This window comes from Acanthaster planci, linkage group LG14 (genome assembly GCF_054643075.1).
Source record: "Acanthaster planci isolate LZ-2023a linkage group LG14, COTS_SCS, whole genome shotgun sequence".
NCBI lineage: Eukaryota > Metazoa > Echinodermata > Asteroidea > Valvatida > Acanthasteridae > Acanthaster > Acanthaster planci.
Window position 1 is genome coordinate 7,009,219 of NC_141790.1, and position 21,337 is coordinate 7,030,555.

Consider the following 21,337-nt stretch of genomic DNA (forward strand, 5'->3'; position numbering starts at 1 on the left):
CAAAAAGTGATGAACACCTGTCTTAAAATCTATATAAACATTTCTACATACGGCAGTTCACAAGAAATTTATGAATGATTCGCACAATCACGGCGGCAATCACGAAGGCAAACTGGCCAACAATGTCTGTGTGTCGCGTGATAAGTGTGCGTAATGCATCTAGACCAGCGGGCGCTAAACCTTGTGCCATAAGCAGAACAACCTCAAATTACATGTACATTGTACACTCATGAACATAGAAAATATATCCATGTACATACATGTAAACAAGAGACCAAGTTCTGTGCATTGACTTGCAGAAAACCTCTCGCAACATTGCAGTGATGTCTTTCCAGCCTGCAGGTTTTTGAATTCGCAACATGTACGGCCAATTAAGAGTGTTTATGAACTGCACATTCAGTACATGCACAGTACAGACTGGTACTGGTTGCTGCATTTCCATCACGCATTCTTTTGCATGGGGCGGGAACCACAGCAGCTTCATTTAATGCATAGAGTTTCGCGCACGTGTTTTCACCACTGTGACAGCGAAACATGAATGTTGATGATGCGTCAATGTAGGTTAAGTATACACGCGTGCGTGGCGCTAAATGACATGAGCCAGTGATGAGCGATCATCCCCGAAGAATGCCTTGGGCATAATTAACGTAATTCTCACTCAAAAGTAAAAATAAATCGAAAGCCATAATCCCATATATTTGTTGATATTTTAAAAGCTGTTATTGATATGTTGGTCTGAAAAGTTGTCCGAGCATTTTCTATTTTGTTCGCACAAATGCAATAAGTCCTCGAAAAATGTCTGATGTCCAAACGTAATTTCACGTTGTGTAAACCACAAATTGAAATTAAAAAGAGAAGTTGAGTTCCACTAATTTGTTTAATCTTATTCCCTTTGACCACTTGTCTTGTAAAAAGGCAAGATATGACAGGCAACTTTTGACATACAGCTAAATGTCACAAATCCTGATGCACGGGAAGTTGAACAGTATTTGGAAGAAATATTTTGCCACACCTTCACCTTTTTCAACAATACTATTCAAAGATGGTGATCTTCCTTTGTGTAACTTTTATTGCCCATTTCTATCATTTAACACTTGAACTCATCATGTTTCTGCCTGACATTGCTCCAGTTCCATTTCTGGCAGTTGGAGTTTATTTGCCTGTCTCCTTGTTTGGCTAACATCATTCTAGTAAGTCAAATTTGTTCATGTTTCAATGGTTCCCACAGCTGTCAATTACCTGTGTGGCTACTTGTGATCAAGCCTACCATTCAACTCCTATAGGATTCAACTACTCTCTAGCTGGCTTCATTTGTTTACACTGTCCTGGACTCTATCATATCATGTACTTGACCAAAATGTTTCATTATTGCATCTGATAAAGTGGTTGTTTACCAAGCAAGCTTTTCATTCAATTTTTTGTCTTGAGCAGTTATCAAAGTGCTTCCTGACTTTTCCATGTCATTGAGAAATGGCAGTTCCAGTTTTAGAGCAGGGAGTGAAACCAGAAATGCTGAGGTACTGGTATGGGGAGAAACTGCACGCAAAACAATATGCGGTGGATTTGGGAGCAGTGAACAGAACAGAGAAGGAAAAAGAAACTACTTCATCAGTCTGTCTGACCTGATTGTGATGAAGTTACTCACCTTTATCACCCATTTTGATTGACACAAGCAACGAGCAAAATGTTAGGCCCAAAGTTGGGTTTGGGGGCAAACAAAATCAGGATAAGCTTAATAGTGTGCTCACATTTCTTTTTTTCAGTCATAACTGGTGAAATAGTTACATGTACATGTGTATCCATGACATCAATGGGTGTTCTGTAGATGAGTTGGAAAATGATCGCCTATAATTATATTCACACAAAGTTAAACTTTCTATTTACATATGTAATATTGAAATATGTAAATCTCAACTTACCAGAGTGTCCCCGAAGTCCCTCACCACAGCCATGATGACATCCAAGAGCACGGAACACCTGAATGAGAGTCTCCATGACCAGATTATGTACTGTCATGTCCTCCAGGCTCTTGGAGGCTACATCACCATCCCCATCCTTATCAGGCGCCTTGACCTTCTCTCCTTCCACCTTAATGACTGGAATCTTAGCCTGAGAGGGCTTCTCGCTTTGCTTGACCACACGGAACTCCAAAATGGTTTCAATGATGTGCAGGGAGGTGTCACACACTTTGGCAGTGGTCTCCTTGGTGATGATCTTGTGGAGCGCCTTAATGATGACGCTGTAGTTCATCTGCCCATCTTCCTGGATGTAGTAGGTAGAGCCGGCCGCCTCTGTAATCTCTTCCTCCTCAGAAGTGTGGTAATTGACGAAGGTATCTGATGCACTGCGGGGCAGAAAAGTAGGGATGTCCAGTCTGGACATGCTGGAGGAGTCCTGATGGGTGAGCCTATCTGGGGAGGAAGGCGACTGAGGGGGCTTGTCTGGGGAAGGAGGCGACTGGGGTGGAGGAGGCTCACTGAGGTCCTCCGAGACAGGTATGAGAAGTGACGATGAACTGACGGATGACGGGGATTTCTCAGGTGGTGGGGACAACTCGTCTGGGGAGGTAGGGGGAGATTTGGAATTGTTCATGAGGATGGGGGTCACCAGTGGCTTGGCGGCCTCAAATGTGACATTAGTGTCACTGCTTGGGACTGCGTCCAGGGGTTGAGGTGGTGCTTCAAAGACAGGTGACTGCCGCTGCAACATTGGGCGGTTCACTACCACAGGAGCCTTGTGTTGCACTACGTTGGCCTTGTGGACAACTTTGGCAGGTTGCGGCTCGATTGTGACGGGCTCGTCAAAAATGAGTAGTGGCTTCTCCTGCACCTCCACAGAGACTGGTTTGTGGAGGGTTATCAGGTTCTTCTCTGATTTCATTGCCCGCCGTTCGTACAACTTCTCAGACTTGGTAGAAGTTGAGTTGGTGTGCTCAGAGAAGAAATCTGCTTTGGCTGTCATAACAGATGAGGACTGCACGTTTGTGGTGGTTTTGGTGACAGTGAAACAGGTGGATGATTTTTCTGCTTTGATAGGTGGGATGACTATTGGGGATACTTTGGATGTTGCGCCAAAAGGTCGGGTCTGCGTGGTCACCACAGTTGGCTTATGAGCCGCATCTGCAGATACTTGCACAAATGATGGCAATTTTGTGGCAGTAGCTGAGAAGCTTTGTTGGTAGGGAAGGGCTGTGGGCCTCGAAACAAAGGATGAAGATGTTGTGGTAGTGCTCACAAAAGGTCTCTTAGAATCCAATGAACCTGTAGAGTACAAAGGTGGTGTTGACGGAGAACCTGATTTGGTCAGCTCCTCTGGACTCATCAAGGCTGGCACTGTCTTTAGCTGCACTACATCAATTTTAAATTTAAAAGGTTCCAGCTTTGGCGTCCCTGTGCTCGAGCTCTTGGGCACCTCACCGAGTGTTGGTGTCTTAGTGGAACTAGCATCAAGAGTTTGCACTATTTGTTCATCACTCCCAGAGCCCACCTTACCCTCTTCAATCTCCTCCTTGATGAGTTTGGGCATCAATGCACCGACAGTCTTAGACAGGCTTGAAGTGCGCCTCAGTTTTCTGTGAGCCTTGTTTCCTCGTCCTTGGTCTCCCAGACTGGATCTCTTGGGGGGGCTGATCTTCCTCAGAGGCAGCGGTTCAACTCTCTCAAACTTCATCTTCTTGGGGGATCCAACAAGTGGGTAGGATTCCCTGTGCCTTCCTTCATCCTTTGAAGGCTCAGAGCCACCCATGCAGCTCATTGGCACTGAGAATTTCTTTGGCGGCCCCGGCACAGGGGAGAACAATGATATGGTGATTTGGGGAATGGGGGAGGAGTTACTTCTTTGTCGCACCCTCTCAGCTGCCATAGTTTCATCAGCAATCTGTCGCAGTCTGCTCAGGAGATACATGAGAGCCCACTGAACCCCCTCCTCTGCCCAGTGGGGGATGAACAGGCACCGCATGACAGCTACATCAAAGTACGTGGCCGAGAAGACATCGTTGATCCGCTGTGGAAGTCTCCGCTTTGGTAGGTCTGTTGGGCTGGTTGAGGGTGGGGGAGGCCTTGGCACAGAGAGTGAGGCTGCAAGTTCGGCATGATCGATTCCCTCATGGAGTGGAAGAATGCTTCTTTCGATGAGTGACTTTGGTCGTTCCTTGGCTCTGCTTGGTTTCAAGGGCTTGGTCTCATCCTCAGAGCTTGAGGAGCTCACCTGGTCAAAGTCAAATCTCGTCTTAGCGGCCATATCCCCAGTAACCTTCAGGTTCCCACACCGGCAAGTGTTGTTCTGAGTCACTGATGTGCTGCACACCTCGCAGACAATCTCAACATTGACTGAGGGTGGGTCAGGTGTCACTGCCCCACTGCTGAAGCGACTTACTTCGGAGATGTCTGCCAGAGGGACAATAACTCCTGGGGGAGATTCTGAAGGAGCTTCCTCGGCTTTAGGTGGCTCTCCAACCGCTTCCTCTTGTTCCTGCTTCTGCTCCTGCTGTTCTTGTTCCTGCTTCTCATCCACTTCCTCCTTCTCTTCTTCCACTTTGCTGGTCATCTCGGGATCCTTCCAGATCCGGCGGGTTGCTAACCGGTAGCAGCGCTTGGGCTTTACCTGGGCAGTGAAGCTCGATATGTCTGGGAGCTTATGGTCCCACAATGGCCGCCACAACTTCAAACCATTGGCCAGGCGAAACGTGAGATCTGACTCCTTGATGCTGTACACCAGCGGGGCAAAGAGGTACACAAAGAGCTGGATGGTGGTCAGTCCATGCTCCGAATTGCCCGGGAGGCGAAGGAAGTCCAACTGGGAGCTGTCCTCCTGCAGGCACTCCTCCAGCGACTCCAGCAGCACCCAGTGGAGGGTCAGCAGTAGTTTGGTCTCGGCCACACCCAGCTTGTCTGCATGGCCCAGCTTGGCGCGGTTGCTGAGGAGGGCGGCACAGCAGTGCATGAGGTGGGGCAAGGAGGCCTGAATTAGTTGCCATCGTGTGATGCTGTTGATGGCATCGGAGAGGCTGGGAGACAGGCCATGGAGCTTGTTCTCTACAAGCACTCTTTCAAAGGACTGCAAAAAAGTTAGACAAGCAAAAATTACATTTAATCCAAAATGGAATTTTGATCACTAAGCATTAATGAAAAGGGAGGTTTGATCACAGTCTCAGTTTAACCCTAACCCCCTAGGTGTATGTAAAATCATTATATTGACATCAGAGAATTTGGAAATGTTAGGGGTACAACTAATGTTTTAAACAACTTGCACATTATTGCAAAAAGAACAGATAAACGTATGCCTGTATACACTATAATTCTCATACTCCGATCAAATATGACCGTTATTGAGAAGGAAAAACTTACAAACATGTATGCATAGTATACAGACCTACAGGTACCATCATAGCTTTACATATGGTGGCAGTAAATGTTGATCGGCATTTGAAATGATTCCTAAATAATAAGGCTAACTGAACACATACATAAGGTATACTGAATCTTTAGAGCCATACCGATACAATATTTGTATGATATTTCTCAGACTGCAACCTTATATTTCAAAACTCTGAGGCCCCACCATGGAGTGTTATTAGCTGCAACAACTGGCCTTGTGCAATCCATTTCAAGTTCAAGACATAGTCTGCCTTCACAGACATCACAGATGTTGTGTGTACATGTACAACACAGATGACGAGTTACATGTACATGTATGTCGATGTACATGAATACACATCCACCAAGTGATCCAGGAACGGTCAATGTTTTAACTTACAAACTACAAACATGCATGTAAACACTGTCATGTCAGGTTAACATCACACCACAAACCTGTTAAAAATTCACAGATACTGACATCGTTCTCTTTTTATTACTGTCATAAAGAAAGGCTCAGATTGTTTCTATTTTCTGTACAGTAAATGAACATGAAACCAAACAGTGTCTATATATACACTGGTACATGACATGTAGATATGTGTGTGAGAGAGATGCTGAAAAGGCTTTGGTACAGTTTATACATGTACTATGAAATAATTAAACACCACCTTTTGTGTTCGTTGTTTAGATCTGATACGCCTGTAGATTTTTTTCTGTATCCATTCTGCTGTTTTGGTTTTGTAATTCAGTCTCAGAATGTTGTAAAAGTAAAATGTAATATTAAGAAGGGACCATTTGTTGATTACATGCATATTTTACTCCAACAGCAGGTGTAATTAATTAAACTGCCTAGCAAAAGAAATTAACCCACCTACCTCATTATATTTGCATGTATAGGATTTGAGCAGTTTTCTCTTATACATAATGTTCAATCTATAAATTCCATCTATCCAATAAACAGTGTGTTTCTTGATTGCATCTATCATCCATTATCTTCATGTACATGTATGCATACAAACATACATGTACATGTACATCCACAATGTATCTTAAATTCAAACAAAGCCAAATCGTCTCTGCCCGTTTACTGTTCCCAGAATTTAACGGACATGTAGGTCATCAATTCGTGGCATTTGCTACGTGCTGGGAGAAATTAAATCCTGCTGTGCCCGCTGGTCATGCAGAAAAGACAAATTACCATGGTGATGAATGCACGATAGAAACTCCTCCAAGTATACTAAATGGCCACTCACTATTGAATTGTGCATGCTCGGTGTTAGTGGCAAGTACAAAAAATATTACGCACAGTGGTATGCCTGCTATGTGTGGGATAGACAGCATCTAGGGAACCATATCACGATACATGTACATTGTTAACCTATTTTTGTAAAATTACAACTCTTACAATTAATTTGCAAGCTACAGGCAAGAGAGAATGATAAAATTCAGGATGATGGTGATGGTTGGAGAAAGGCCTATACATGTATGCACAATCATATTATTTGCACAATTTTATTACTACATGTACTATAATTTAATGACATCCTCCCTCGTCACAATGCACATGTATGAGCCAATGGAGCCTAAACAGAGGCTCCATTGGCTCATCCCTGATGAGCCAATGGAGCCTAAACAGAGGCTGCATTGGCTCATCCCTGATGAGCCAATGGAGCTCCTGATGAGCCAATGGAGTCTCTGTTTAGGTCAAACGTTTCTTCTGCCATTGTTACATTTTGCTTTCTTACTTCTTATGCAGTGGTACTTGTTTCTTCACATTTCAACAAGCCTTCTTCCCATGTTGCAAACATTTAAGTTATCCATTGACCTCATAAATGACAACAAACTGAAGTTTGAATTTTAATATGAGAGTGGAGATGTTTAAATCCACAGCAGCAAATTTCCAACTGAAGTCTACCATGACGATCCTCCATACTAAAGTCTGGAAAAATGTAGCAAAGTGGTTAATTGGAACTTTTTGACAGGAGAAACAACTTTTTTATTCAAGAAATGAGGGCGGAGTCATGCCGTTTCTGAAATGTCACTGGTTTCTTGGTGTAAAACTGTCATTTGCCTGAATTAATACTTTGTAGCCTTGCTCTTTACAAATTGAGTACACTGTGCAAATCCTCAGCATGCACATATAAATATGCAATAAGCATTTGCATATGGAGGACTGCATGCAGATCATACTTTGTCATGTGCCCGGCAGAAGGGCATAAGCGCTAATGCCCTTTTGCCAGAAAGCATGATCACTGCAAAAACAATTTTCCCGGCAAGAGGACGGAAGTATGCAACTAGTGTATTTTAATGAAATATGAAGATTTCTTGGCAAAAAGTAAAAAAAAAAGCCCAAGTCCTTTAATAAGTTGTTCAAAGGTTGCACTTTGTACAGCCCAGGTTGATTTTGTAGTAAATTTTATCCATTTTTACTAAATAAAGAGAGGTATTTCTTACGCCCTTTTGCAAGGAACATTTTATCTGCTGTGATCATGCTTCCTGGCAATAGGGCGTAAGTGCGCTTACACCCTTCTGCCGGGCACCCGACGACTTGCTCTTAGAGAGATTCACAGTACTCACAGATTCATAGACAGCGTACATGTACATAATTTTTACGACTCAAGTATGGCTCATACGTGTATTGAATCCGTGTTCATGAAAATTTGTCCAGAATATCAATTTGAAGCAGATGAAGTCCCAGTTAATATTGGAGAAATCTTGTGTTCAAGGGTGAAAATACAGGTAACACTAAGGCCTGCAAATTATGTTAGCCTTCAAATTCTGCCAATTTTCTGGTTCTGTTTTGGGTGTTATACAATGTACCTATATAAAATGGAGTACATCAGGATTACAACAATTAGAGTTTGCAGTGTTGTGGTTAAACAACACTCAAACACCAGCGCTACTACGATTCCGGGGTGGGGGGGATATTTTACATTGAATTAAGTGTTTTATGATGCTGACAATTCTTTCCACGGTTAGGTCTGTCTTTAAAAAAAGCCGCAGAACCTAAGTAAATACAATGCACTGGTTAGCAAAGCAACATTTAGTTCATAGATATGCACACACAGATTGTACAGCATGTCAACGGTTCTTACCGTTCAGCATGAAATGTAACCCATGATACAGAAACCCCATAAACTTTATTTCAAAGTCATCACCAAGTTTCCAAATTACGTTTCCTCCTTCTGATGACAGTTATCAAAGGCATAAAGTCCAGTAAATCAAATACCACCAACTGCTCATACAGTATTTAATGTATGCAAAACTGCTTGTGTTGTGGCAATGTCACATTGTTTCTTTCCATGTAAATTTCCACTAATTTACGAGCCAAGAAAAGGTTTCTCACTTTCTCTCACAGTTCAGTTAAAACACAATTAAACAAAATCAATGTTGTCCTTACAAAAATATACAAGTTCCAGTACATCTTTTTTTCACAGTGCTACTGTAGCCCTGACGTACATGTACAGTACTGCACATTAAATTTGCACAGGACAAGGCAGTATTTCTAACAAATTTTGGACAAATTGACAGAGTGTACATTTGACTACTCCATTAGATAAGACAACTTCATCTGATATCACGTACGTATGTACATGTATGAGATTTGGTACACTACTTGTGACAAAACTGATTATGACAAAAAATCTGAGCAGAAAAAAAAGCTGAAGAAAATGCCAGGAATTCTGTAACAAAGAGAAGACTGATTTGATTTGGTCATTGGCGACATGAAACTGACTTACATGTGCAAGTACAGTACTTGATGATTGGGATCAAAATAATTACATGTAAAGTTCACAATCCTTGATTGAATATTACATCAAATACTGTCCTTAACTCGGTGAAAAAATACATGCAATTCACATGTACCTTTTTGGCCAGCTCGTTTTAAGTGTCTGTTCATTGCTCTAGGCTGCACACAAGACACACAGCATCTTACTGGCTGATTAATGGAGGCCCAATTAACATTTTAATAACATTACAATTGCCCTGCTAAATCACTCGCACAAGAGCAGTCATTTTGACACCGGCTTGACACCCCCGTGCCACATATGACACAGTGAAAGCACGGACAAACAGAATAATATGACTGGCCGTTTGCCACCGTCTCCATGCTGTTGTTCTTTCTCGTTCCAAACTAGCAGGACTGCCCTGGCCAGCATGGGCCGGGAATCTCATAAATTATTGCCGATGATAATCACCTCTTGTGTGCTTAATCAATACGGGCTTGAATTGCATGTGCCGGGAAAGACGGATTTCGGAACAGAAAAAAAGGGGGAGAGAGAGAGGCCTGTGTATTATAGGTGTTCCGGCTTGCGTGCACATGAGATGATGGCGGATACCCTTAAGAAAGCAATGGCAGCTGGTCGGATGGACAGACTGAATAAATCATTACAATGATTGTGGGGAGAACGGATGTGTGCACTTTGCCGTGCACAGATTAAATCACATCTCGTGTGCTGGAGAGAGCGAGTGTGGTAGATCACATTAATTACTTACATGTATTTTGAACGCTGTTTTCATAATGCATAGCATGGGACATTAAATGGTACATTAAATTAATACGCAACTGAGGGTCATTTATTGTATTGCATCATTAGAATTTCCAATGGCTTTAATGCTTGAAAAATTTAGTTCTTACTTATAATGAAATGAAACAATAAATTATGACTATCAATTCATGGATCTTCATTGTTATAATAAAAACCAGGATAAAGTTTTAAATTAAAGAAAGAACATGTCACTATTCAATGCTCTCAAATTATTTTTTTTCAAAGATTTTTCATCGTCAAAGGCTGCCAGATATTTTATGCAGTGCTTGTCTTTCCCATCTATCCTTGTTTTGACACACATGTACATCAACATGTACACTCACAAGCATTATTAGAGGCATGAACATCCTATATGTACATGTACAGTACATGTGCATCAAACATAACCTTGAATTAATGCTGTGAGACAGCAATCTACTGTACATGTATTACATATGAACCTGTATTCAGTCCATCTGGAAAAGCTGAATGCTGCACAGGTACTTCAGACAGACTTTCACTGAACACGCATTAATATGCACAGGTTGATTTCATGAGCAAAAAAAGCAACACTATATTAGAATGAGAAACAAAGCAATTATTTTTTAATCCACCTCTTCAATGCAGGCAGTCATTTACAAACTACAGCCCTCTCTGGGATGGGCATAGCCTACCCGTATATATTTTAGATTGAAGACTTGAGTTAAACCTACTAAGCATGATGGTCCCTACTGTTTTACGAGATTGGCACTAACATTCAAAAATATGAAATAATAATAAAAATAAGAATTTAAAAAAGACGAAACTGAATTATTTCGATAAATACCGTCCTTTACTTTTGTGGATGGTCAACTGGGAAAAACAAACACAAATTCTAACAAAGGTAAAGGTTAATTTTAAAAAAATGAGTATATGACAGGGTACACTCCAATGCCAAATTAAAGTTAAAAACATTTATGAAAAATGATACAAAGTGTGGACAAACAATTGACCACCCATCTACATGTAGGTCGGTAAAGAAAGCACTAGACTTTGACATTTCATTACAATTTGACTAGAATTTGCAAATTATGTATACATACACACTGTTCAATCCGTAATTCATGCAAGTTCTCCAAATCAGAAAACGGATTAAGATTGTCCACAGAGTTTGATGGCAAATGCTAGAATTTTGAACAATTCATAAAAGAAAGGTACTTACAACACAACTGGCTTCGTAGAGCCTTCCCAACTTGGGTCGAATGAAAGGACTGCAATTAAAAACAATATCACTAGTAAAATTCTACAAAAACAAGTCTTTCACAAGTCTCAAGAATTTAAAAATCAGAGCTTATCATCTTGGAGTTTCCATAAATGCATGACGATCACCTCCACTGAGTACCTGGATGTGTAAAATTGTTGCTGAATTCTTCCACATTTTCAATGACAAGTGAACTGTATCTCTGGGTTTTGCTCTTGACAAAATGATTAAAGAAAATTTTTCAGTTTGTTAAACATGATTAATTTCAAACAATATAATTCTCTACAAAAGTTGAAAAGCACTTCCACAAATAAAAGGCGAAAATAGTACAACTGAATTTGTGATTGTACAATTCATTTTCTGGAATTACAGATATGCTTCCAAAATACATTGGGATAATTTTTGCACTGTTTAGTTCAATTAAAACCTTGAAGCAAGGTTTTAAGCATTGTTGATCCAACTTGCAAAACTGATGCCTACTTACATGTACATGTACATTTAAATGATCTTAGCAGATTGTATTTTGAACTTGTAACTTATAAACACACAACTAAATCTCACATGCAGTTATTGATTGATGGGCTTAGCACAAATTTATATGCTTTTGAGTAGGATGGTGGTCAAAGTTTGCAAGGTTGAAAGGTTGCATATTTAAATAACTATACACAGGGGCGGATCCAGGATCTTCCCAAACGGAAGGCGTGATCCCAGACTTTCAAAGGGGGGGTGGTGTGAACTAAAGTAGCATTGGTAAAATCCCTGCGAGTGCATAGTGCGAAGCCCTTACGGCGTGGGGTCTGGGACTCCTAGGATTCTGGGCACTCTATGGTGCAATTTCAGGCAGTATGAACCCTATTTTTCTTCTCTCTCTTTTGTCTCCTTTATGTATTTAATTTTTTTAGGTGAAAAGGGGATGGGGCGTGCAGCCCCACGCCCCCTGGATCTGCCCCTGATATAGAAAGGATTCTATCTTGTTAAATTTATGTATCCAAGATGCAAATAATGCACTGTTTTGCAGGGGTACACAAAGCTAATAGTTACACAGAGCTAAATGCTGTTATTTGTATTTCCGCTAAAGGCGGTCACATCTACAAACCAAAACAATCATTCCAATGCAAAACTTACATCTTGCACATTTTTAAAGGATTCATGTACTGACAATGAAATTGAAAAATGATCACTTGACTCTTGTGTGAGTGTCAATTGTAATATTGAAAATGAGGCAACTTTATTGTACTCCATCCTGATTTGATTTGCCTTTTAGTAACATTCATTCATAAGATAATCAACTCAAAAGGGAGTACAGTAAATTTGTGCGAGAGTCAAGATTGTGTTTAATATGAGCAATTTCGATGGATTTTTGTAACTTTTTTACTGTTCAGGGCTAAATAAATTTGAAGGCTTTGACATTCGTTTGTAGAAAACAAAGGTCGTTTTATTTTTAAGAGCATCACTCCCTTAATGAAACTATTTCCCTCAATTAAAACACCAGTACTGTTTACTAATGACTAACTGCACCCGCAATGTGTTTGCCAGTTATCAACCCATCAATGTCTGTTGTAATAAATACCCGACCAAAAATTTTTGCCTGCAGGATTTCAAGAATGACAATCATTTGAAAAATGCGGCCCGGCTAAAAGTAGTCTGGGCGGCTGGCCTCGCGCGTGAGAGGAAAAAAACGACAGCGATGGCGAAGTAAGGAAAGGTCTACAAACCTCGTCTGTCTCCACAAGAAAATCTGCAGAGGCAGCGGCACTGACCGGGCCAGAATTTTTGGGTCGTCGTTGCAACTTTTCCGCTTGACCATCTTGAAGTGGATCTCCTCGTCACTCGTCAATCCTTTTTATGAAGCTTCAGTCCGCTAAGGTCCATACTGGTTCCTCAGAAGCTTTGGTTCTGAAGGGGTCATCTCTCAAACCAAAATACGGGCTGAAAAGAGAGTTATACCTAGCGTTTGATGAATCATCCCAGATCTGAAGACCAAGACACAACCGGCCGGCCGGCGAGCGAGTGCTCTACATCTGGCCGTGCAGGATATAACGGACGCATAATTTTTACTGGCGCCCCGAGGGGAGCTAGCTTGCTCCACATGCGTGCCGCATACTGGCTGGAACGTTTCATTCTACGTGGGGGGGACCTTTCGGAGTTCACGAAAACCGTCCAGCGGGTCTGTGACAACTCTGCAGATGCTTTGATTTTCATTTTAAAAATTATGATAAAATCTACATTTCATTACTAAATTGTTTCCAAAGTTTCAAATGATGATCACTTTCAAAGATTAACACATGGAAACTCCCATCAACGTTCAACATGGCTGGATCTACCATCAGAGGTTTGCCTGATTTGTACACTTGCACACATGGGTGGGAACAATTTTTCTCGTAAGTTCATTGCGAGGTTTTTTAACAGTGACGGTTCTCGGCTCCGTGGCACCGTCCCACTGCTAATTAATATGTTTCGTACAAAATTGAACTGTCACCTGAATACCTATTTTTCAAAATCTGCTTGGTGCGAAGACCTGACAGCATACTGAGTAAACCATCCTTTAGGAGACAGCACAAGGGTAGAAGCAAGGTTAAGGACAAGGGAAAAAGAGGAAAATTTGAGTCAGGACTTGAACGTGCGCAACAGTTTGTCCCCGGAAAAATGCACAGTTTAAATGTTTTATTTCCTTTACTCTTATTTAATGTATCTCTTTAGATCATTCTGTGATGTTAGAAGTGTGTTAATCCTTCAATTACCAGTGCACTGATAGTAGGCCTACCCCGTTGTGCCCAGATCGCGCGAGGATCATGCACCTTAGTTTTGAGCAAGGGAATATATGAGCTTTTGCATCACACCCCCATATGGTGATGAGGAACATAAATTAGGGATGTCACATATTTCACTTTTTCATTTTATATTTATAAAATAGCAATGACAACTAGGAATGGTAACTGAACGATTATGAAACAACACGGAAAAGTATACAATCGAGCACCAAACTTAAATTTTCATCATGAACAGTACGCGCCCCTGAAGTGAATGTCCACTGTTCGGTAATTTAGGATTCCACCCCCCGTGCTCTGAACTGCCAAAAAAGGTTCACATTTTTTCTCATTCTCTCAGGTGCTAGTTAGTACCTGCACCGGCCGGTGCCGACGATCTTTTCTGTCCATGCTGCTAGAGAGAGCAAAGTTTTGTAGTCAAAATACCTTCTTTTATACAGTTGTTGTTAATTATACTTACGTTGTTTAATGTTGCTGACGTTGTATGTGTTTTTATTTTATACTTTAAACGTCTGTAGCTCGAGTATTTTATCAAGAGATGATACTGGCAAAGAAGGCAGGTGATGCTGAAGGCCTTACGATTTTAAAGGAAGCCAGAAGGTGCAATAAACTACATGTTTGTAAGAATATATCTCACACTGTGTTATCTTGGAATTCAAGTTTGAATTCAAGCTAAGGACTTTTTGTCTATTTTGTTGGCCCATGGTGCCCTCCTCAGTGTGAGTTGCTCCTTGCAGTTACGCAAGATCAGAGGACGTCGTACGAGTGCGGGCGCTGTCACGAACGACAAGTCACCTGTTCCGAGTCCCAGCAAGCTGTACGTGATCGAGTACAACTCCACGGATCGATGGATGTACTTGTACTTTGGCCGAGCATGGGCCGATATACATGTACTATACTATTGTCACTACTAGTTTGAGTCTTTGTTTTCTGCTGCAGACAACACCTTGACAAAATAGTTCTAAAATCAGGCTGCAATGGAGTCATCAATATTGTCAGCAACAACTATTCCCGCCTTGATCTTTGCCTCTATTCTGTTCGTCGTGTCCATCATTGTGGGTCTAGTTCTCGGCCGAAAACTCTCGTCAGTCGAGCGGTTGGTGGTTGTGTGGCTGGTATATGATGTTGTCACACATTTCATTTTGGTGAGCTAGTCTATACATGTAGAGTACATCGTACATAGGGCCTAGCTCGATGACGATGAGTAATGTTCCTAAAGTTAAAAAAGGGGATTTCCATACTCACTGGCCATTTTTTACATTTATGGAACCCTGAGGCATGACTAGTAGCAGATCGAACTTTTAGGTTTATATGATGCTGATGACAAAACATTTATTTCAATGCTTTAATTCCTTACAATGTAACAAAACATGTTCACATTACTCAAGACAAAGTACTGAATATATCTGGCCATTACATTGAGTAACATTACATAAAATAGGATTATACATTTGTTAAAAACAGCTGTGTACAAACTCATATTCTGGCTGTTTCAATTGTGCCAACTTACTCCGCCATCACAGATATTTGTGCAACAAAATTTCCTACTGATGAAGTATAAACCTACGGTTCTGGAAGTGGGCATGCCTAGAATGAAGAGATAGATGCAACGTTAAGAGAGCCCTAGAACTAGGCTTATCATACTGCTTCTCTAGCAGAGGCAGGAATGATAAGCCCTGTAGATCGTATTGTAAATTATACTGCTTTTTGCGAATTTGCACAGTAACTGCAAAGCACTATGGGAGTGAAAAATGGTTCTGTTCCTTTTGTATTACCACAATATGGTGATTCACAATAGTGCACCACCAGGAGTTTGCAACACGTTTGCCAATCACAATGCATGAAATCTGTCAACCAAGTGCGCGTTTGGAAAAGGTCAACAAATTCCCCGCATTTGTGATTTGCCAACGAGTTGCAAACTCTTGGTAGCGCTCGATTGTGAATTTCCCTTACTTTCTGGCCATCATGCAAAATCACCAAAGAAATTTTTGTAATAAAGCCAAGGCAGAAGATAGTTGCCACTTTTGGGTAGAATGGCCTGCGCATACAACCATGGGCCAGGATTACCCAAGCAGATCAGGGGCACAAGCTCTGATGCGAAAACGTTGACATTTGATAGCCTGCTAGCTAGGATTGCAGTTTGCGCGGGGCAAGTGCAGAACATGCTAAACTGGTTGTAATTTTACATTCTTCGCCCAGAATGGACTGAGAAGCAGTTTAATACACTTGACGTTCCTAACATGTCGTCACATGAATGTTGGCATGGTTTTCAATAGGTTGCTGTATTTTTGGCCATGTTGACATATTTTTTTCACGTGTATGCTTAAATGTATTTTTCGAGTGTGTGTTGACATTTATTTTTCACGTGTATGTTGACATGCTGACTTGCATTTCTGTAGTGTATGTTGATATTTTTCACGCGAATTTTTTTTTTTTTAATGTTGGTGTTCATTTTCACCAGGTTGGCATATATATATATATACAGTGTATCTAGCGTGAGAATGTCAATTTGCAGTGCAAGGTCTGAGCTTGGTTTGTTGGAAAAGCACGCTATGAAAGAGGGTCTAAAATGAGACATGATTTCTGGATTCATTCTTATTTGCTTCAGGAAGGTGTCTTTGTGTACTATTCCCTGGTTGGCACAGTGCTCACAACAGATGGATTTTTGGCAGATGTGTGTAAGTATGTTTTTTAAGAAAAGCGTAGAACAACAGCACATGTATGACACAGACAATTTATGTCAAGTTTTTTTCTGCTGTACTGGCCAGCATACAGAATGGCCGTTTCACTCACTTTTTATCCTTTACTGGTACGTGTTTTGCTGGACTTTATTATTTGGCCCTGTATGTGCAGCACTAAATTTCAGACTGATCTATGTGTTACAACTGGTTTTTCTATGTGATGCAGTATGAAGTGTTGTGAATGACACTTTCTTTGAACTTGTGCCAGTACCCTACATGAACATGTAGGTACACATTGAAGATGTAGATAGATTGAGTGTTGCTTATAAGATCTGGGTATTTTTAGAGAAAGCTTTGTAAACCTTTCTGCTGAGGTATTATCAAGGCTAAATATAACCTATGACCTTGAGTGTGATCATATTTTATGCCAAGGGTCAAGTGTGCTCGGTTAGATGGTTAGATGAGTACATTTTATCTCGTACATCAGTCCTCTGTGTACTCTTAATGGCCGGTTGATGTGGTGAGCCATTACAGTTAGAAAGGTGAATAGTCGGCTTACATGCTACCAGAGTGTCAAAACAATTTTCCTTTTTCTGTTTTGTTTTAATCTTTCAATGAAGAGTTTATCGGTTGTGTATTATTTCCAGCCGATTTTTACCTCAACTAAAAAAAAATGAAGTAAAAAACAATCAAATAAATTACCAAACGAATACTTTGTTGTCATTTCTTCTGGTGTACAGCATTCATGTCTCAATCTGTGCTATTTGTCTGCCAGTTTTCCATCTGCCAGTTTGCTTAGTTTTATTTATTTGTAACTACATGCGGTATAATTTGCCTGTTGGTGAATTGTGCATTGCAAATGTGGAATTTTGAGTTTTTATTTTTGTTAATTTTGCTTTGGAATGTAGGGAAGGAATACGCCAGAGCTGATGCACGATGGGGTGTGTCTGACCCGACAATCGTTTCCATGGAGTTGTTGACCGCAGTGTTTGATGGCACCCTGGCCGTTGTTCTCATTTATGCCATCCTGGGCAACAAGCACTACCACCACTATGTCCAGATTGTTCTGTGTGTCTGTGAACTCTACGGAGGTGGGTCAGCAAAACTACGTGTTGCTCAGTTGCATGTAATGCAATTGCTATACTGCACAAATGGCCCCACAGACAGGCAGTCAGTCACTAACTGTATGCACACACTGTGTAGGCCCAATAGAAATGGTGCTGATATCCACCTACAGAGCCTGTGATATAAGTAAGCAAGGTGTGGTATTGTATTGGGTGGCTTCGTTAAGCATGTAGGTTGCAATGTCAGCTTGCAATGATCAATCCGCCTTGAGCAGAAGCACCTCTTCAACGGTTGAAAAGAGTTAAGTCGGTGGGGAGTATTTATTTAGTAGCGATGCAGCCATAATGTGTGCATTGCATAGTCATTTGTGAACCAGCGAAGTGCAGTTCCCACCAAAGGAGCCTGAGTCTTACAGAAATTATGCCCTTTCTTGGTTAAGCTCAGAGCTCATAGAGACGGAGCTTTGAGCTCTGACATGGCATTGAGTTTGGTTTGTATTACTAGAATATCCATAAGTGCTTTACACTGGCTACTCAAAACTTTGCACTATTTTAAATGTTGTATCATTTTTTCCCCAAATTGTTAACCCACCAATCCAGCCAAACTTATTCTATATTCAATACAATTTAAATGAGTGAACATTTTCGTGCTGCCTCCTTGATCAATTCAAGCACATTTTCAAAACATTACAATACAAACATCAAAACTTAGAAACTTGATTAGGGTGGATGGCCTGTAAATTTTTAAATGCTAAATACTTTGAATAGAGATTAATAACTTCTTCCTCTCCTATCAGGCTGGATGACGTTCTGTCCAGAGTGGATAACAGGTAGTCCGAACTTGGATACCAGCAACTTCCTGTTCCTTTGGGTTTATCTGGTCTTCTTCAATGGCATTTGGGTAGTCATACCTGGCGCCCTCATGTGGCAGTCTTGGGTCGCCCTCCGTGACCAGCACACCGAATTGTCGACATTCAAAAATCGTGCTCGTGGAAAGAAGAAGTAGTCAAATAGATGGCTAGGTTAACTTTCCCTCTCCTTGATTTTGCATAACATTCCAATAATTGAATACTCCAATATTCAACTGCTCCATTTCCTCTTCACATTTACTGCCCACAAGCTAGCTTTAGTGGAAGAGACAGAGTAAATAATGATATCAACCTGTGGCTGCAAGGATTCATGAGTAAAATTAAGCTTGTCATAATTGTGTCATGTTGATTAATTTTGTAAATGGTGACCAAGATATGTGGACATTATGTAATTGAAAGCTGGAATTTTGAATTTCGTCATTATTTATGTGCAAGTTTGTGGAAAGTTAATTTTACTGTAGCTTTGGCCATAATGATTGGCTAGATAATGTACAGATTGGTGACATCTTACTAGCACCCCTTGTAATAATGATATTGACAAATAGCAGGACTTCCACTGGATAATTGAGAAAAAACAGAACCACAATATTACTGTTCTGAATCATTTCTGATAATGGAACCAAGGATTACCTAAGCGTGTGCTTGGCACCATAGCCCACAAACCTGGAGAAAGCTCTAGAGCGTACACAGTAAGAAGAAATTATGGGTTCAGAGGTGGGGGAAATTCCAGAAAGGCATTCAGGGTATTAAAAACCATAAACAAGGTAGATACTGAAAACCCTTGCAGATGATGTGCTCAGTGGGCAGGGCTGATAAAAATAAGGATTTAGTGAAAAAAAAAAGTCATTGAAATCATTGTTCACAATTTTAAACATGTTTTGCATAAAACATTGATTTTATGTAAGTTAATGCAAATGACTGTCTTTGAAAGTCATACCTGTAGTTCATCTCAAACTCACTGGTATTTATGTTCTGTGTTCATTCAGAGGGCCATAATCATACTGAGTACAGTGTATTCAGGCAGTTGGGATGGATTGTAAAGGCATACAACCTGTGGAAGACCACATTAATGGTAGTTTTTCATGCAGGGAAGTGAGAGTTCATTCAGCTTTTCAGCCAATTTTCAGGTTTTTTATTTAGGTTTTATTCTGAATGTCAGCTTTTCTGTACACCTGCTCTTTACAAAATCATGGGAACTTCTTAAATTTTAGCTTTTGGTGAGCTATTTTCACTTTTGCAACTCACGCTCATGCATATGCCTAAAATGATTTTAGGGAGGCCACAGAGGCCAAGGAAGCATTACTACAACAAGAAGAGCTGGATTATCCAATAGGCCCACAAACATTTTAGGGACCTATGAAAAGTTTGATGGCCTACATATGAAAACACTTTAGCTGTGCACAAAAATAATAATAAATGTAAGAAATATAAACAGGCTGTCATGTTGTCTGGTTTTGGAAAAGTCTTTATAACGCTTGCCTTAAATAATAAAACTGAATTAATTACAGAGGCTTTAAAAGTGAAATATCTAAAAAGGGAAACCAACGTGTTTTATAACCATTTTCAATCACTGTTGAATATTTGTGTGTGTAGGTGGCATTTTATAATCAGAACTGAGGGAAAAGAAATGACACTTGGCCAACTTTTTCTTTGAACGTAATGTCCTAAAAGATGAAATTTTTCACACGTAGCAATCCAAAATTTAACCGGTGAGCCCAGGTTTTTAAGGTCCTTGCAGAGCAATGGGGTGACAAAACCCTAAAAATTGTCGTACCATGAAAATTCAGGGAAGGGGGAGTTGAGGTCTGAGTTGGACCAAACATCTCACAAAGGGGGCAGTGTTCATGACAAAGATGTACATATCTATGTGCCTGAAAGTAACTGCCTTTCAAGTCAGTTTTTATGCTATTCTCTTTACCCATTAATCAAAGCTCATGTGTGTTATTAGGGTAACAGTACTTTTAAAGTTTGTTGAGCTATTCTCTGTTGTCAATGCTATGTTGTAAATTTAGTTTTGGACAAATTTGAATTTTTGAATCAAATTTGTGCACCATTGAAGGGGAGCTTTGATGAACGTTCCATCCTTTCTGGTCAAACAGTTTCGGGGAATTTATACCTCCACCTTTCAATTTATGCCCACATTATGTTTCTGTGATCTACAATCTTGTAATAAACATGTTTGTATGGATTTAAAACAATGCAATTTTATGATCAGTGCAATTTTGCATTTAAATTGTTAGTTATTAATTTTTTATTTTTAGCCATGGAAGAATGGTCAAACCCTTAAGAAATTTTTGAGTTCATGATGTATTTGGAGTAACAAAATCCCTCTTGTGTATGGCTGTTTAGGAGGAGGATGACACTATATAGAAGTTAATGTTCATGATACAGATGTACATCTGTAATGTGCATTACATTCATGCAGAATTAATTTACATCAGAATGGTATGTGTTTGGGCTTGTTTATTGTTTTCCCTTTTTTTTAGTGATATTGAATGCATTTTAGTCATTGGGAAGTCCCACAAAAAGTTGTGGGATGATCTAATAAAGTTGTGGGATGATTTAATAGATCATGCCCCCCCCCCCGGAATTTATGCCCACAGTGTCAGACATCTCAGGATGAAGTATTTAAGTGTTAGGCACTTGTAACAGTCAGTCCACTGTAGGGAATAGAGGGCTGTTCGTTTGTTCCACAGGGAATTTCCCCATATCCTGCAGAACCAAACCAGTGGTGTACATGATGGCAAACCAACAGGCCTCATGGTGCACTGTAGGTCGTGACACTTCCAAGAAGCCTTGGCAGAGGAGTAACTAAATGTCTAATGCAAC

At 40.5% G+C, this 21,337-nt stretch overlaps 2 protein-coding genes across 21 annotated transcripts in view; one reads left to right on the forward strand and one right to left on the reverse strand.

The window, feature by feature from the left end:
• Positions 1 to 13,197, reverse strand: part of LOC110985289 (protein unc-80 homolog) — a 144,059-nt gene extending 130,862 nt beyond the window's left edge. For 17 of the 20 annotated variants that reach the window (XM_022246217.2, XM_087145938.1, XM_087145937.1 and 14 more), the window contains exons 1-3: positions 12,842 to 13,197; positions 11,088 to 11,136; positions 1,920 to 5,055 (exon numbers count right to left, since the gene is read on the reverse strand). In XM_022246217.2, coding sequence (XP_022101909.2) covers positions 1,920 to 5,055; positions 11,088 to 11,136; positions 12,842 to 12,933 — 3,277 coding nt within the window. In that variant the 5' untranslated portion in view covers positions 12,934 to 13,197. The remainder of the gene's footprint in view (positions 1 to 1,919; positions 5,056 to 11,087; positions 11,137 to 12,841) is intronic. The other 3 variants (XM_087145939.1, XM_087145936.1, XM_022246219.2) reach the window with 1 other exon arrangement.
• A 1,487-nt stretch (positions 13,198 to 14,684) lies between these two features.
• LOC110985306 (emopamil-binding protein-like) lies at positions 14,685 to 20,951 on the forward strand. Its single transcript, XM_022246246.2, has 4 exons — positions 14,685 to 15,039; positions 16,503 to 16,572; positions 17,484 to 17,666; positions 18,437 to 20,951. Exons 1-4 carry the CDS (start codon positions 14,872 to 14,874, stop codon positions 18,643 to 18,645), a joined length of 630 nt encoding a protein of 209 aa, XP_022101938.1. The 5' UTR covers positions 14,685 to 14,871; the 3' UTR covers positions 18,646 to 20,951.
• Positions 20,952 to 21,337: the final 386 nt, after the last annotated feature.

Bases quoted from the DNA above. Each gene is read 5' to 3' on its own strand.
- LOC110985306 (XM_022246246.2), top strand. From the start codon at position 14,872: ATGGAGTCATCAATATTGTCAGCAACAACTATTCCCGCCTTGATCTTT. The intron at 15,040-16,502 runs GTGAGCTAGTCT...TATTTGCTTCAG, and splicing joins TTGTCACACATTTCATTTTG to GAAGGTGTCTTTGTGTACTA. The intron at 17,667-18,436 runs GTGGGTCAGCAA...CTCTCCTATCAG, and splicing joins TGTCTGTGAACTCTACGGAG to GCTGGATGACGTTCTGTCCA.